The sequence below is a fragment of the Pezoporus wallicus genome, unplaced genomic scaffold (assembly GCF_028554395.1).
Source record: "Pezoporus wallicus isolate ANWC-B61680 ecotype Strahan unplaced genomic scaffold, APGP_CSIRO_Pwel_v1 contig_8665, whole genome shotgun sequence".
Classification (NCBI taxonomy): Eukaryota; Metazoa; Chordata; class Aves; order Psittaciformes; family Psittacidae; genus Pezoporus; species Pezoporus wallicus.
In genome coordinates this window covers 76435-92406 of record NW_026642379.1, presented here as the reverse complement: position 1 = coordinate 92406, position 15972 = coordinate 76435, and the positions used below count along the sequence as shown (strand labels likewise).

At 42.6% G+C, this 15972-nt stretch overlaps 2 protein-coding genes across 4 annotated transcripts in view; one reads left to right on the top strand and one right to left on the bottom strand.

Moving 5' to 3' along the window:
• The first annotated feature begins 331 nt into the window (after nucleotides 1–331).
• DIMT1 (DIM1 rRNA methyltransferase and ribosome maturation factor) lies at nucleotides 332–6370 on the top strand. Of its 2 annotated transcripts, XM_057429584.1 has the most exons (12): nucleotides 332–407; nucleotides 637–710; nucleotides 1134–1220; nucleotides 1590–1651; nucleotides 1759–1852; nucleotides 1939–1988; nucleotides 2855–2978; nucleotides 3086–3178; nucleotides 4042–4106; nucleotides 4707–4770; nucleotides 5266–5372; nucleotides 6089–6370. In XM_057429584.1, the coding sequence occupies exons 1-12, from the start codon at nucleotides 347–349 to the stop codon at nucleotides 6129–6131; spliced, it is 924 nt and encodes a 307-aa protein (XP_057285567.1). In that variant the 5' UTR covers nucleotides 332–346; the 3' UTR covers nucleotides 6132–6370. The 2 variants fall into 2 exon arrangements, with proteins under 2 accessions (XP_057285567.1, XP_057285568.1); XM_057429585.1 differs by lacking the exons at nucleotides 4042–4106; nucleotides 4707–4770.
• Nucleotides 6371–8035: 1665 nt separating this feature from the next.
• KIF2A (kinesin family member 2A) overlaps nucleotides 8036–15972 on the bottom strand; it is a 67229-nt gene continuing 59292 nt past the window's right edge. For both annotated transcript variants that reach the window (XM_057429582.1, XM_057429583.1), the window contains 2 exons: nucleotides 11225–11360; nucleotides 8036–9841 (listed from right to left, as the gene is read on the bottom strand). In XM_057429582.1, the coding sequence (XP_057285565.1) occupies nucleotides 9756–9841; nucleotides 11225–11360 (222 nt within the window). In that variant the 3' untranslated portion in view covers nucleotides 8036–9755. The remainder of the gene's footprint in view (nucleotides 9842–11224; nucleotides 11361–15972) is intronic.

The window sequence follows — 15972 nt, the reverse complement described above, 5'->3', positions numbered from 1 at the left end:
TTAGGAAAAAACTATTCACAGAGAAGATGGTCAGGCACTGGAACAGACTGCCCAGGGAATGGTGGAGTCACCGCCCCTGGATGCCTTCACCGTGTTAGTGACACGGTTTAGGGGTGGGCGCGGCTACCGCGGCCGCAGGGGCCCTCCGGGTCCTCCCGCCACCGGGAGCCTGCTGCGCAGCCACGGAACCAGCCAGCAAGCACCGCCGGCCCGCTGGGGGGCGCTGTGCCTCGTGACGCTGCGGCCCGAAGCGGTGCTTGTCGGGAGTCGTAGTTCCGCTCGGCACGTGTGCGGGGAGGGGAGGGGAGGGGTGTGGAGTGGGGTGGTGCGGGCCGGTGTTGCCGCGATGTCCAAGGCGCGAGCGGGGAAGCGGCGGCGGCAGGAGCGCAGGGAGGGCGGCGCCTCCGGTGAGTGCGGGCCGCGGCCATCGGCGGTGCGCGCGGGGACGGAGGCCATGGCCAGGGCTGCCACCTGGCGCGGCCTGCGCTCAGCCATGCTGGGGTGAGGCCTCGGTGCTGCGGGCGGGCCCGGGGGAGTGCGGTGTGAGCCAGGGGAAGCGCCAGTGCCGACGGCGGAGCTGAGCTGAGGCGCTCCTCGCCGCGCTCGCAGCGGGTGTGACTCTGCTCTCTGCCCTAGGCGTTCTCTTCAACACCGGCGCCGGACAGCACATCCTGAAGAACCCCCTCGTCGTCAACAGCATCATCGAGAAGGTCGTTGGCGGGGCCGGAGGCGGCGCGGCCGGGAGTGGGTCTGGGTGCTGGGGGAGCGCCGGGCACAGCCGGCCGAGCGTTCGCTGGAGCAGTGTGTCATGAGCTCTGCCCGCTTCCCTTACTTCGGCCTTCCTGGGCTGTGGAGACACGTACCTTCTGTGCTGCAGTTACTACCTTTCCATGCCGCTTTTTTTCTGGCGTGCTGGTTATTTCTGTTTTTCCATACTTTCCAAAAGATCTCTCATAAATTAGCATTGGGACATTATTGTTCTCACTTCCCTCTTGTCACTCTCTTAATTATGTTCACGTGCCTCTGCTAGGTTATTGTAGCTTTTTACCAAGCTGCATGTACCTTTCGTCTTGAAATTAAAGGTTGCTTGAAATCGGTCCTAGAAAAACAACTGCAATGCGATTTGTTCTTAGGCTGCCCTACGACGTACAGATGTCATTCTGGAAGTGGGCCCAGGAACTGGTAACCTGACAGTAAAGATGTTAGAGAAAGTTAAAAAGGTAAGTGTGAATTTGCCACACGCACACCTTCCCAAGCTCCAACCGCATTGTGGCTTAGACTGTGGCAAGCAGAAGGGTCTTCACATGCTTGATTAAAATAAGTAGAATTACTCTGTAAATATTTTTCTTAACCTTTGCATAATTTTATTTTTTTGTTGTTTGTGCAAATCTTGTATAGTTTTATCAAACTACATTGCTGTTACCCATTTATGTGATAAGGCTTGCATGTTTTTGGAAAAGGAGTAAGGTGCATAGACTAATAGGATTATTTAAACCTGTACCAATAGATACAGAGGTTTTTTACCATTGAAGTTTTAATCCCAGCCAGGAGAAGCTGTATAAAGTTGCAGTGATATACTTTGTTTTCAGGTTATTGCTTGTGAAATTGACCCTAGACTTGTTGGTGAACTTCAGAAGAGAGTGCAGGGCACGTGAGTATCAAAAGTGGAAATAGCGAGCTCTTAAAGCAGTGGAGCTGCATTGGCAAAAACTTCAGCAACATGCTTCTTTGAGGATAACCACACCATATTTTCCTCAGGAGTCTGGCAAACAAACTAGAAATCAGGGTTGGAGATGTCTTGAAAACAGATTTGCCGTTCTTTGATGCATGCGTGGCTAACTTGCCCTACCAGGTATGACTCAACAACGTGGCAAAACTTTTTTCCTTCTAAATGATAATTGCCCAGAAATTATACTAACACTATTACTCTTTCTTCAGATTTCTTCACCTTTTGTTTTCAAGTTGCTGCTTCATAGACCTTTTTTCAGGTATGTGGAAGAACAGAGCTCTGTATTACCTGCTAGAAAATAAAATAGCTTTAAAAATACTCCCAAATCAAATTTTTTTGTTCCTAAAATATCAGTTTGATGGATCGGGGCCACACACAAGATTTTCTGTAATACAAAACCTGCCAATGGCTGGAAATTAGTTTATGGCAATGTATTGAGTATGAGGGGAAAACTTAGTCTTGATGTCAGTGAATGTCCAGCTGACAAAACCGGAGTTGGACCTCTTGACACTAGTAATATAACTAATTGTTATTCCAGGGGTAAGTAGGGCATTGTAGCACTTCAGATGTCTTCTTGCCTGAGAAAGGAGGAGTGGAAAAGGTAGGACCAAAGCTAAGACACTTCTGTTGCATGGTCCGAAAAAGTAACTGCTCAGGTAGTTTTTTGTCTTGTTCAGTGCACATGAGTTCTTGAATTCTTTCCCTGAAGCGCTTGCATTAGTGACATTACTGGTCAGGGTTTGGAGCTTGGAGAGTTTGGATTTGGAGGACTCATCATAGAATTATTCAAAATGATTAGTTACAGTCAGGCATAGAACTCTTGAGACTAACCTCCTCTTTGATCCTGATGCTCAGCAGTATACAAAATCAAATTCTGTCCTGTCTTTAAGAAGATGCAGATGTCTTTAAAAGGTTTTGTGGTTGTTTTTTTTTTTTTTTTTTTTTTTTTTTTTTTGTGGTTTTGGGTTTTAACGCAATCTGCACTAATTAAGACATCTTGTTTATGGCAAACTTGTATTGTTTCTAAGTACTGAGGCAAATACTGTACTTTCCAAATGTGTTAGTTTTGTTTTGATCTATAAGTTGATTACTTAGAATTCATTTTCTCATTTCTGTTATTCTCAGGTGTGCAATACTTATGTTTCAAAGGGAATTTGCACTTCGTTTGGTTGCCAAACCAGGAACTAAACTATACTGCAGACTCTCTATTAATACTCAGTTACTAGCTCGGGTGGATCATCTGATAAAGGTACATCATTCTGCATTAGCTAACAGAGCTACCAAAGACAGAAGAATGTTTCTAGGTATGTGAGGATTTGCTGCTTATTCATACAGCTGCCTGACTTCTCCTAACAGGTTGGAAAGAACAATTTCAGGCCTCCTCCCAAAGTGGAATCCAGTGTTGTCAGAATAGAGCCAAAGAACCCACCGCCACCTGTCAACTTCCAGGTGAGCATGTACAGCAACTTCGCATACTAGTGGTAATACTTAATTTCACTTTTCACTTACTACTCAGTTCCATGTGCTTTTTTACTATTAAGTGCCAGCTACTCACTGGCATTTACATAATTCCAAAATACTCTCTTGATCAGGCTTGCGTTAGGACCTTACCTGAATGTGCCACCATCAGTTCGGGTCCAGCTTTATTTACACTATTTCTGACAAGACTGAGGTGCCGTCTCCATGTCAGTTGGAGAGTTGCTAGTAATAATGCCCCTTTCATGGTGGTTCTATCTCCCAGAGACCCTTCAGGCTGATGATTTTACTGGTTACGATCACAGCGGTATCTGTGAGAAGGCTTATCTTCAGATGAGTGTGTACAGGATAGTATTCTTAAAATTACACTGAATGCTCCATGACTGGAAGTGTTCAAGACCAGGTTGGACAGGGCATGAGCAAACTGGTCTAGTGTCCCTAGGTGTCCCTGCCCATAGCAAGGAGGTTGGAACTAGATGATCTTAAGGTCCTTTCCAACCCAAACCATTCTATGATTCTATGAAAATGCTTTGATCTTAAGGACCATTTCAGTCTTCCCCAGGGTGAGCCAGATAGTCTTCCATTGCATTTCTTTTCAACACGAGAACAATTTCAAGGTTTTCAAGAACAGTTCAAAGGTTTCTGTGGGTGAAGAATTTTGTCCTCCATTTCTGTTGCTTTGTCCAAATCAGGATTGGTTTTGTATTGTTTAGAAAGATATTTTCCAGGAAACTTAATGTGTTCAATATTCTTGTTCTGAAGTTCTCAGTAGTGACTTGTCTTGTTTGTAGTAGCTGCATGTTCCTCTCTGTAAATGTTGACATTTTTAATTTCAGGAGTGGGATGGTCTGGTAAGAATAGCGTTTGTTAGGAAAAACAAGACACTCTCCGCAGCATTTAAGTAAGTAACTTGGGCCTGCAAGGATTCTGGAGAGGGATTCCTTATTAGAAACTGTAGTGATAAGACAAGGGGTAGTGGATTCAAACTTAAACAGGGGAAGTTCAGGTTAGATATAAGGAAGAAGTTCTTTACTGTGAGGGTGGTGAGGCACTGGAATAGGTTGCCCAAAGAAGTGGTAAATGCTCCACCCGTGGTGGGGTTCAAGGCCAGGTTTGTCTAGTGTGAGGCGTCCCTGCCCATGGCAGAGCAGTTGAAACTGCATGATCTTAAGGTGCTTTCCAGCCCACACCATGCTATGATTCTGTGATTCTATAACTTCTGCTAAAGGACATCTTTTCAAAGTTTGAAAGCCCGTTCAGCTAACCATTTCTCTGGTGCAAATGCACAGCAGTGTTACATTCATGCCAGCACAGTCTGGGATAAACCATGATGGAGGATTTATGCTAAGGTCACAAGTTGTTTTAGTAAAAAAACTAGGCAGCTGTTCAAAAAGAACAGCTCTATGTAGGTGTTACAGTTTTTGATAGTAAAGATTAACAATGAATCAAGTCAAGAAACCTAGTTAAAGCTCAATTTTTATTCTTTTTGCATTCCTTTCAGGTCAAGTGCTGTAGAGCAGTTACTGGATCATAATTACCGAATTCATTGTTCCTTACATAATACAGTAAGCTCCTTTCTAATATATTGAATTCTATTTCTGTGTATTGTGTCCTACATACTGACTTTTAGAAGAGTAAAAAGTTAACATTGAAAAGCTGCTTTAGTGTGTTAAAGTTTTTCTGAGAGAGTTTGAGGGAGGAGAAACTTGCTTTAAAGAAAAATCTAAAAGGGTCATTAAATCAGTGTGAAAGAGCTGAAAGCTGAGTGTGTTACTAATATATTGGCTGTACATACCTCAAGGACTTCTACTAATCTAGTAAGAATCTAATGAGAAAACTTTCTGTGTATGCTTAGCAGTACTATTGATTCATTTATAGTGAATGAGCTGGGGTATAAAATCCAGATATAAGAATACAGAAGTCCAAACAAGAAAAAAAATCCCCGATATACCTACTTGAAACAAGAACCATTCTAAAAGCAGGAAAAGAATAATTATTTAAATGACCCTTTTCTGTGCTATGAATAGAAAATTAATTTATATCCTATTTTTCATTGACAGGAAATACCTGAAAACTTCAAAATTGCAGAGAAAATACAGGCAGTCCTAGAAAATACAGGTTACTCTGAGAAACGAGCCCGTTCAATGGATATAGATGATTTTATTAGGTATTCTTTTTTCCTTTATGCCTTCCTTTTAAGCTTCTTGAAATTCTATCTGTGCCTGTGTAGCACAGATTATTATTGGGTCACAGAGTAATAGTACTGTTTTCCTCTCAATACCAGACACTCCTTGCTTCCAGTCCTGAGTGTGAACACTTAAAACCCTACGTATATTTTGGCTGCTGCTTACGTTGTTGAGAATCAACTAGCCTAAGATCCCTATTTCAGGTGTTTGTGTACTAGACCCTTTAGCCTCCTCTAAAAATGGCTTTAATAATGGAATTGATTATTGTAATATCCCTGGAGACTTCCGCAGCCCTTCTCCCTGTTGAGGATTAGGCCGTAGTCTATAGCATAACTTCGAAATCTGTGTAATTAACTGCTATATTCTGCTCTTATGTCTGGTCAGTTAATTTAAGTGGCAACATAAATCCTCTTTCACAGTGTGACAGTTAATACAGCTACCACTCTTTAAAGAAATGTAGTAACTTGCTAGGCTGCAGTATAACTAACTGCACTGAAAATAACGCCTACATTTCCAAAATGGTGAATTTGCTAATAACATCTAGTTTAAGATTTTGTAATAATTCTTTTTTGCAGTTGAACAATGGCTGCTTTCATGCTATTTTTTTATATTATTCACCAGCCAGCACCTCTTAGAAATGCCTTAAGCTGAAATATAAATTAGTGGAAATTGTAACATAAATCTTTCACTCTTTCAGCTTGCTACATGGCTTCAATGCAGAAGGCATCCATTTCTCATAGATTCTACTTGAAGAATGAAAGATCTTCTGTATTTTGTCACCACAGACTTATCTAAACCAGAGTGACTACAGTGTACATGTACATTCTGGTTCTTAAAACTTTACATGCAGTTTTATCCCAGAGTTTAGGGAAGAAGCTGCTGCTTTCTATTTTAAGAGAGAAATTCTTCACAGCTGAAGTGAGGTGCTGGAATCCCATATGACTGTATATTTTTAAATGTACCAAATAACATGGATGGATGCTGCCGTGATTGAAATTTGTGTTCTCTGATCATGGACTTGACTTTGCCTCAGTAAATTCTTGCACAGTACTCAAAAGTACAACCCTAAGTCTAGCCTGGGCAACAAACACAGTTGTAGTCATTCCATTTGTTTGGGATTTATTTTTTTTTTAATTGTGTTTTTTCAAAGTATATTTAAACACATTATTTTAATTTGAAATGCCGGCCTCTTCCATGTGTTCTCTGGTATCTGCCCCCATTCCAGTTCTGCTAGCAGTCAGCTTTTCTTGGAGAAATCCCGGTAACACTTTCTCAGGAACAAGAGCATTTATCTTGCCAGCTCAGTATCAGTTACAAAACCACTACAGAGATACCTGATAGTACCAGTGTCATCTCCTTATGCCATCTTTATTTCCCTCAAACCACAGCAGGAACCAGCAGAAAGCTACCAAAGGGCTAGTCTCATAAGCATAGACAGAAAGGTTATTTTTGCCAACTGTAAATTCAGGCAGCTGTTTTTATAAGAAAAATACTTCACCCATCAAAGGAGGGAAAGGTTTTAGCATAGATCAAAGCTTTCAGTGAGTCTTACAGGAATGCATGCCTGTGTCCTGACAGAAAGACTTAAAAGTGCCTTAATAGCGTTTGGATTATTATGTATTTGTTGTTAAGGACAAGGCAATTTTCTCAAGGAGTTTTGTATTAACTGTAGCACCTCTCAAATGAAAAATCCACTTTGGTCTGTCTTACAGGAAAAAAGTAACTTTTCACTCTGCAGCATCATGCAGGGGTGAAGGCACGGCTCGATATATTAGCTACCATAAGTAATTTTTTCACGTGTTTTATACCTCTTTCAATACAACCACAGTAAGTGGAGGGAGAAGAGGCAAGTTAGCAAAAACTCTTCAAAGATGTAATGTCATTTTATACACATCCAGTGTCAATTCTTACAAGTCATTGATACAGAAGCAGGCACTTGAATCTGCAAGCATCCCAAGAGGTTGTTTTGAAAAAACAGATTGCTCGTTTATTTTTTAATTTAATGATTCTAGTGCTGGTTCACTGCGTAGAGAACCAATGTATGGGTGAGGTAAGTAGCAACAGCAGTGCAGTCAGACTAATACAGAAGGAGCAAGTGCTGGAGGTCTGTGTCACTTGGTAGGAAGCTGCTAAAATGTAACTGCATCTGTCATTCCTGTCCCCTTTGGCACCTGCTGTAAACCACAGCCTGGTTGTGGCTCTAGGCTTGCATGGAGGAGTGGTAGGGAATCTACTATTTCTGATACAGAGTGTCTTGATCATTAGAGGCATTTTAGAAAGTAAGCTGCTGGAGAAGTCTTCAAAGAAGCCCTCTGGTATTGTACGATAACCTGTACTATACTATCACCTGCTACGAAAACCTGCTGCCTTCTATTTCACTGGTTTTTCTTACAACTGTGAAGGAGGATGTTCCTATATGCTCAGAAAGACACATGATGTTTAAGACCTGCTGCAAAACTTCCAGGACAGCATTCTGGGCAACTTCTTCATGTATGACAAATCTGTATGAAGAGCTGGCTCTTGAAGTACATACTCATTCTGCAATCAGAGGCCTTTTGTTCAAAAGTGTAACTCTGATGCAGTTACAAAGTGAAATCCTTCTCAAAGCACAACAGAATTTCCACAGAAGTAAACTCACACAGAATTCATTTAATAGCTTAATTTTATTAAACACATTATGTAAAATCTACATTGTTTCAGTTCATGTTTACACACAGATAGATTTTTTTTTAATTTTTTTTTTTTAACCATGATGCGACAAGAGCTTCCCATAGCCTAGCATTCTATGGGAGATAGAAACATTGAACACTACAAGAATTCCTGGCTTATTAACAATCTTTTCAATTGCCTTCCTTTTATCCCCTGCCAGGACTGGCACAAACAAACAGGCTTATATTCCAAAAGTATTTTTTAAACAATTCCAAGGGAAAGTCTGCTAATACAAACTCCTGGAAACTGGGAGAACTCCTAGAGAGGTCTACAAGTCTTCATTTGACAAGAAGTTCTTACATGAAAGGTCAGCTTTTTTTGGATACTGACTTGCAAAACTAACTTGAGTGCCACCACCTAAGAAGTGCTGATACACATGGCGCCATTGGTAAGAATTCAGGGTACTTGATTTCTATTAGCGCCAGGTTAAGAGGTATTGTGCAAAATCCCCAAAAGATGCAAGTTCAACCCACTTTTCAGCTGCTGGCACTGTACAAAGGGAAAAATAGGTATTAGCTACATTTATTTTTAAAGCAACAGAGCTACTCAAACTACCTGCAAACTACGGTTAATGAACATGTAAGTGTGTCATGCATTAAAAGCCAAATTTTAACAGTATGTGAAAGGCCAATATGTACTCATTTAGCTGGATCCCTGAACTTTGACAGTTATCCATATGCAGAGGTCAGATTGTACCTTTACTCTGACAACATTACCACATACCATAACACATACTGTATATGTGCATTACCCAAAGATACAACTCTCCTTAGTACTTAAACATTACCCTTTATTATACATCAACTAATTTTTATTTTTGTGGTTTTTTTTTTGATCAGTTTTTTGTGTTTTTTTCTTTTTAATTACAGAATGAAATGTTAGAATTATATCACCATTATTTATGGTACTCAAATCTAAATTCCGTATTTTTACAAGGAGGATGGAATGTCCAGCTGTTTGTACACCCTTAACAGCTATTGCAGTTCCTGTTCAGATGATATGGCACATCCTGTGAAATGAATCTAGCCACCAAAAAAAGTCTCAAAACACATTAAAAATGCACGCGCACTGGAAGTAATTTATATTGACAAATAAGGAATGTTATCATTAAGGCTGTGCTTCAGGAAGATGATGCTGAGGGTTAAGTAGCCTTCATCAAGGCACAGAATGGGAAGAATTAAAGCACAGCTGTCTGTAGAGGAGTAGTTACGTACAACCACTAATGAGGTGTGCATGCACGCAAACACAATTTAAAACTGCACAGCTGGTCTTTGTAACAAAACTGAACACAGCCAAAAAGAAACTGTGGCTTTTTAATGGCCACAGCTTTACTTCATTGTTAAAAAATGGCAAATATTTCCAAACCAAAACCTCACGATTTGAGTAAGTGAAATATTTTAAACAAAGTGCTTCACAGATCTGAACCCTGCATGGTTGTGCTGTCTGGTCTAGAAGCATTTTGTAGACATCATAGGAGCATTTCACACCAAACTTAAAAATGTCATTCAGGTGAATAAGAAACAGGACATTTCCACAGACATTTCTAATGTTTTTACACTTTCAAGTAGTTGAGTTCTTACAGCCACTGGGTTTTGTAACAAATGTGTGCTACAGCAGTACGGGTTCATGGACTCCTTTAGCAGCAAAGAACTGTTTCAAAGGGCACGTGGTTTTTTCAGGCTGATCTGCTTACTGGCCTGTTCCTCCTCTTGCAGAGCTGCCCGGAAAGATTTCACTTTGTCTTTAATGAAAAAGAGAGAATAAATACTGATGTGCCCCTGCTCAACACAGATCTCAAAATTAAGCCCTGATGCTGCACATCCCAGCCCAGTGCACAACAAAGAACATCCCTCCACAAAAATAGCTGGCACTACAAACTACAGAAGGATTGAGACAAGCTTAAATTCAATACTCACCATACAAACAAGTTGCAGAGCAACTCAGTCCCTTCTTAGATGCTACCCCGTCTCTAGGCAGGGTAGATCTAGGAACTGCATAATTGCATTCCCAGCATGTAACCTGTTCACACTTAAATTCTGCTTCTAACTCAGAGTATAAGGAGATGCACACCACATAAATCCTTTTCCTTCTCAGCAGCTTCCAAACCATCCTTAGAGGCATACAAAATTGTAATAAGTGTACAATCAGTCATTTCTGTACATTCTAAAACCCAGCAGGGTAAACTCCCCCATTTTTCTATGAATGTGAAAAGCATGTGTGATCAAATTTTGGAAGTTATTCACTATAAACAGTGAAATGCATTTTTCATTAGTTTCATCATAACAACAATGGGAAAAACCTAGGAAAGTTAGTGTGGCATATTTTCATACTTCTATTTCAGAGCAAAAACTATGGTTTTATCTTATGAGGAGTTTCCTAACAGATCAAAACCACCCCAACCTCATCGCTCAACCCCCAACCCTACCCTTAAACTTCTACCAGTATAGCCTGACTGCTGGAGACCAGTTACAGAAACTAAATTGAAAGATCCATCTCCATAAGGTGTACCAAGCCAACAAACTGATTTTAGAAGAGAAGTGGAAGAGTCAATTTTGGGCTCTAAGAAGTATCTGCAGTTTGTTTTTCAACAAACAGAGATTGACAAAATTCAGACAGAAGGGCTTCTGAAGAAAAAGTAAGCTAACCACCAAGCTACTGAGAGCTCGATGCTGTTCTTAATCAGAGTCTTCAAAACGAGAGCTTTGTCCCGGTTACACTACAGAATGCAACAGAGCAGGAACTGCAAGTCCCTTCTTCCTCACTGCATTACCTTCTTTTTCATACAGTCCATTTGGATATTCTTTTTCTCTCCATTACTGTTTTGGGGCAAAGGGGAAAAAAAAAAAAAAAAAAGGGGGGGGGGTGAAAGTTACAGGATTGAGTTTATACTTCCTGGAGGTAAAGCACAGATTTTTCCTTAAAACTAGGATAAGCACTTACACAAACATGTTCATAGGCAGAACAATAAATGCTCCTTCTACAAGACACTGCAGGGTAACAGAAGGGGGAATAAAGACCCTAAAACATAACCAAATATTTTTATCCTCATTATTACTACAAGTCTCCATGGCATATGAAAACACATAGCTAATAATGCACACCAAAGTGATGAAAAGCAATCTACCTCTAAGTTCGGTCAGAATTTCAATTTTTTGATCTAGAATTACTTCAAGTTGGGTAGCATAAGAATCCACATCATAGTCTACTTCTTCTGTCATCTCAAGAAGAGCTTTCTCATCCTCCAGCCATCTAAGAGATTCCTAGGCAGAAGTTAAAACAAATAAAACAAAACAGCTAAATACATAAGCAAAGTTTACAGACAAGTTTCAAGACAAAGAGCTGAATCAGACCTTTTCTCAGGACAACCACATTTTCACTGTCTAGCCACCTTAATATAACAGATCTCAAAATGAAATCTTATTCTCAACTAAGCAAAATTGAAACCTTATTGCTAATTCAACAAAATCGTGTTCTATATTCTTTCTTCATTCCAGTGATCATACCAGCAAGAGGTAAACCCCAGCTACTCCAGTTCTCTTCAAATTCAGAACATAAAGTGGTTGTAAAGATAAGAAACTCAGAACTTTACACCACAGTTATGTCCCCTTAGGCAGGTATCTAACTTTGAAGTTGGGCTTAAATTTTACATATAGGCTGGTTGCCACTGATTACAATTATACTGTCCTTACAAAAGTCAAGGAGCCAAGACAATTCCACCCATAACTGAATTCAGTTTTGAGAGAAGCTGTGAGAAGGAACTATTTTAAACTCACTTGGTAGGAGACTTGCCAGAACTGGTCAAGGAGGCTTTAAACTAGGTGTGTTGGTGGAGGGGGGCATCATTCCATCCCAACACTCCCAGTCAGTTGCCAACACCTATAATAAATGCTCGGAGCAATGCAGAGATATCCCAGCTGCTCCAGCCAATGAGCTGGCTTCAGTTGGAGCTCAGCTCAGATGCCTCTATACAAACGCCCGTAGCATGGGGAACAAACGAGGAATTAGAGATGTGTGCACGTGTGCACGGGTATGATATAATAGTCATCACAGAAACATGGTGGGATGGCTCCTATGACTGGAGTGTTGGAATGGAAGGTTACAGGCTCTTTAGAAAAGACAGACCTGGCAGGCGGGGAGGGGGAGTTGCCCGTTATGTTAGGGATAGGCTGGAGAGTATGGAACTGTCTGGGGACAGGTGAGCAGTCAACAGAGTTTGTGGGTCAGGGTTAAAGGGAATATAGCTATGGGGGACATTACTGTGGGGATCTGTTGGAGACCACCTGATCAAGGAGAACCTGCAGATGAAGCACTCCATAGACAGATAGGAAAAGCCTCACGCTCGCAGGCCCTTGTTCTCATGGGGGACTTCAACCACCCTGACATCTGTTGGAAGGACGGCACAGCCCGGCACAAGCAATCCAGGAGGTTCCTCAATTGTGTGGAAGACAACTTCCTTCTGCAAGTAATAGAGGAGCCGACAAGGAGAGGTGCCATGCCTGACCTCGTGCTCACCAACAGGGAACGGCTGGTTGGAAATGTGACTGTCCAGGGCAGCCTTGGATGCAGCAATCATGAGATGGTCGAATTTGAGATCCTCAGGACAGCAAGAAGAGTGTGCAGCAAGCTCACTGCCCTGGACTTCAAGAGAGCAGACTTTGGCCTCTTCAGGAACCTGCTTAGGAAGGTTCCTTGGGATACAGCCCTAGAGGGCAGGGGGGCCTTAGAACGCTGGCTGATATTCAAGGATCACCTGCTCCAAGCTCAGGAGTGTTGCATCCCAACTAGAAGGAAGTGCAGCAGCAGGAGGGCCAGGAGACCTCCTTGGATGGATAAGGAGATGCTGAGGAAACTCAGAGGGAAAAAAGAGGCTTATAAAAGGTGGAAGCAAGGTCACATGGCCTGGGAAGAGTACAGGGAGGTTGTCTGGGAAGTTAGGGACCAGGTTAAGAAAGCTAAGGCCCAGTTAGAATTAAACTTGGCTAGGGATGTGAAATGTAACAGGAAGGGATTCTATAGGTACCCTGCGAATAAAAGACAGACTAGGGACAATGTGGGCCCTCTCCAGAAGCTATCAGGAGAACTGCCTACACAGGATTTGGAGAATGGCTTCTTTGCCTCAGTCTTCACTGGCAGGGACTGTGCGAATGAAGAGCTTGGGCCCACTATAGGAGAGAATCTAGTTCAAGACCATCTTAAAAATCTGAACATGCACAAGTCCATGGGACCTGATGAGATCCATCCACGGGTCCTGAAGGAGCTGGCAAATGAAGTTGCAAAGCCATCATATTTGAGAAATCATGGCAGTCAGGTGAAGTTCCCAATGACTGCAAAAAGGGAAATATAACCCCCATTTTCAAGAAAGGGGAAAATGGATGACCCAGGAAACTACAAACAAGTCAGTCTCACATCTGTGCCTGGCAAAATCTTGGAGCACATTCTCCTGGAAGGCATGCTAAGGCACATGAAAAACAACAAGGTGCTTGGTGACAGCCAGCATGGCTTCACTAAGGGGAAATCCTGCCTGACCAATTTGGTGGCCTTCTATGATGGGGCTACAGAACTGATGGACAGGGGTAGAGCAGTTGATGTCATCTACGTGGACTTGTGCAAAGCGTTCGACACTGTCCCACACAACATCCTTGTCTCTATATTGGAGAGACATCAATTTGATGGATGGACCACTCGGTGGATAAAGAACTGGCTGGATGGCCACACACAAAGAGTTGTGGTCAATGACTCAGTGTCCAGTTGGAGACCAGTAACGAGTGGTGTACCTCAGGGATCGGTGTTGGGACCGGTCTGTTTCAACATCTTTGTCGCTGACATGGACAGTGGGATTGAGTGCGCCCTCAGCAAGTTTGCCGATGACACCAAGCTGTGTGGTTCGGTTGATACGCTGGAGGGAAGGAATGCCATCCAGAGGGACCTTGACACCCTTCTGAGGTGGGCTGATGCCAACCTTATGAAGTTTAACCATGACAAGTGCAAGGTCCTACACCTGGGTCGGAGCAATCCCAGGCACAGCTACAGGTTGGGCAGAGAAGAGATTCAGAGCAGCCCTGCGGAGAAGGACTTGGGGGTGTTGGCTGATGAGAAAATGAACATGAGCCGGCGTCAGTGTGCGCTCGCAGCCCAGAAAGCCAACCGTATCCTGGGCTGCATCAAAAGGAGTGTGACCAGCAGGTCGAAGGAGGTGATCCTGCCCCTCTACTCTGCTCTTGTGAGACCTCACTTGGAGTATTGTGTGCAGTTCTGGTGTCCTCAACATAAAAAGGACATGGAACTGTTGGAACAAGTCCAGAGAAGGGCCATGAGGATGATCAGGGGACTGGAGCACCTCCCGTATGAAGACAGGGTGAGAAGTTGGGGCTGTTCAGCCTGGAGAAGAGAAGGCTGCGTGGAGACCTCATAGCAGCCTTCCAGTATCTGAAGGGGGCCTATAGGGATGCTGGGGAGGGACTCTTCATTAGGGACTGTAGTGACAGAATAAGGGTTAATGGGTTAAAACTTAAACAGGGGAAGGTTAGATTGGATATGAGGAGGAAATTCTTTCCTGTGAGGGTGGTGAGGCACTGGAATGGCTTGCCCAGGGCGGTTGTGAATGCTGCATCCCTGGCAGTGTTCAAGGCCCGGTTGGACAGAGCCTTGGGTGGCCTGGTTTAGTGTGAGGTGTCTCTGCCCATGGCAGGGGGGTTGGAACTTGATGATCTTAAAGTCCTTTCCAACCCTAACTATTCTACAATTGTATTCTATGATTCGATTGAGTAAGCCAACTCCCCAGATAGGTAAGAGAACAGTGAAAGTTGATTAAAGCGGCTCTTGAGCATCTCTGCACTCTGAGTATTACCATAAAAGAGGAAAAAGATAAGTCTTGCGGCAAAGAAGAATGGAGCCAGGAGCTTAAGGCTTTCAGAAACATGCAAAGCTGTGATCAGGAGTACTGATCTTGGAAATGCTTTGATTTAAAGAAAACAGCAAACCACCAAGAATGCAGCTGACAGTTTTAAGCATGCTGGGCTTGAAATACTAAAAATCAGACTGTCCTCTGCTCATTAGTCCAGGTAATATCAAAATCATAGTCCAGATACCATGTATGCTTTTTGGCTTTCAGAACAGATTGAGCTCACGTTGGCACAGGATTCATCTAAGGTAAACTCTTACACTCAAGACACAAGGGAAGGCACTTTCAGAGCACAATTCATTCCGCTGATCTATTTCACACATTTTGATAGGAAAGGATGTTTTGGATCAGCAGGTTCCAGGAGTAAAGTGACAGGAGACAACTTCTGCCTGGTACAGCTAGTAGATTCTGGTGCAACCCACCTCCCTCACTGGCATAAAAAAGCCATTCTGTAAATGAACAGAGCCGAGGCTGAGAAACACTTCCTCCCAGTGACTGCTGGGAGGAGCAGTAATCTTCAGAGGGACACATTCTTACTACACAGAGGTAGCAAGATCTTACACTAATGCAGCTTGTCTCTCCAGAAGTCACAAGCACTGGGACACAGCTATAGCATATACCATATGAGTTTCACACATCTGCATGTATTACTTCAGGGGTAATTTCCAGAACAGCTAAATCTCTACATCTGTTGTAAAACGTGTTACTTAGCATCCTACTGTATTATGAACACACATGAATGTTTCATTAAGTTAGATACCTAAATTGAGAACATGTGTGCATTTCCTACAGGCTTAATGGTCTGCTGTTCTCTTGCAGCAGATGTGTCAAATGGACAGCCTGCCTAAAGACTCTAAGGTTATGAATGGGAGCAACTCGCATTTCCTCCTGAAAGCTAGTAACTCATACTTACTACTACACCTTATTTTATGAATGCAAAAGGCTCTGTGACCCTGACAAGCATCACACTG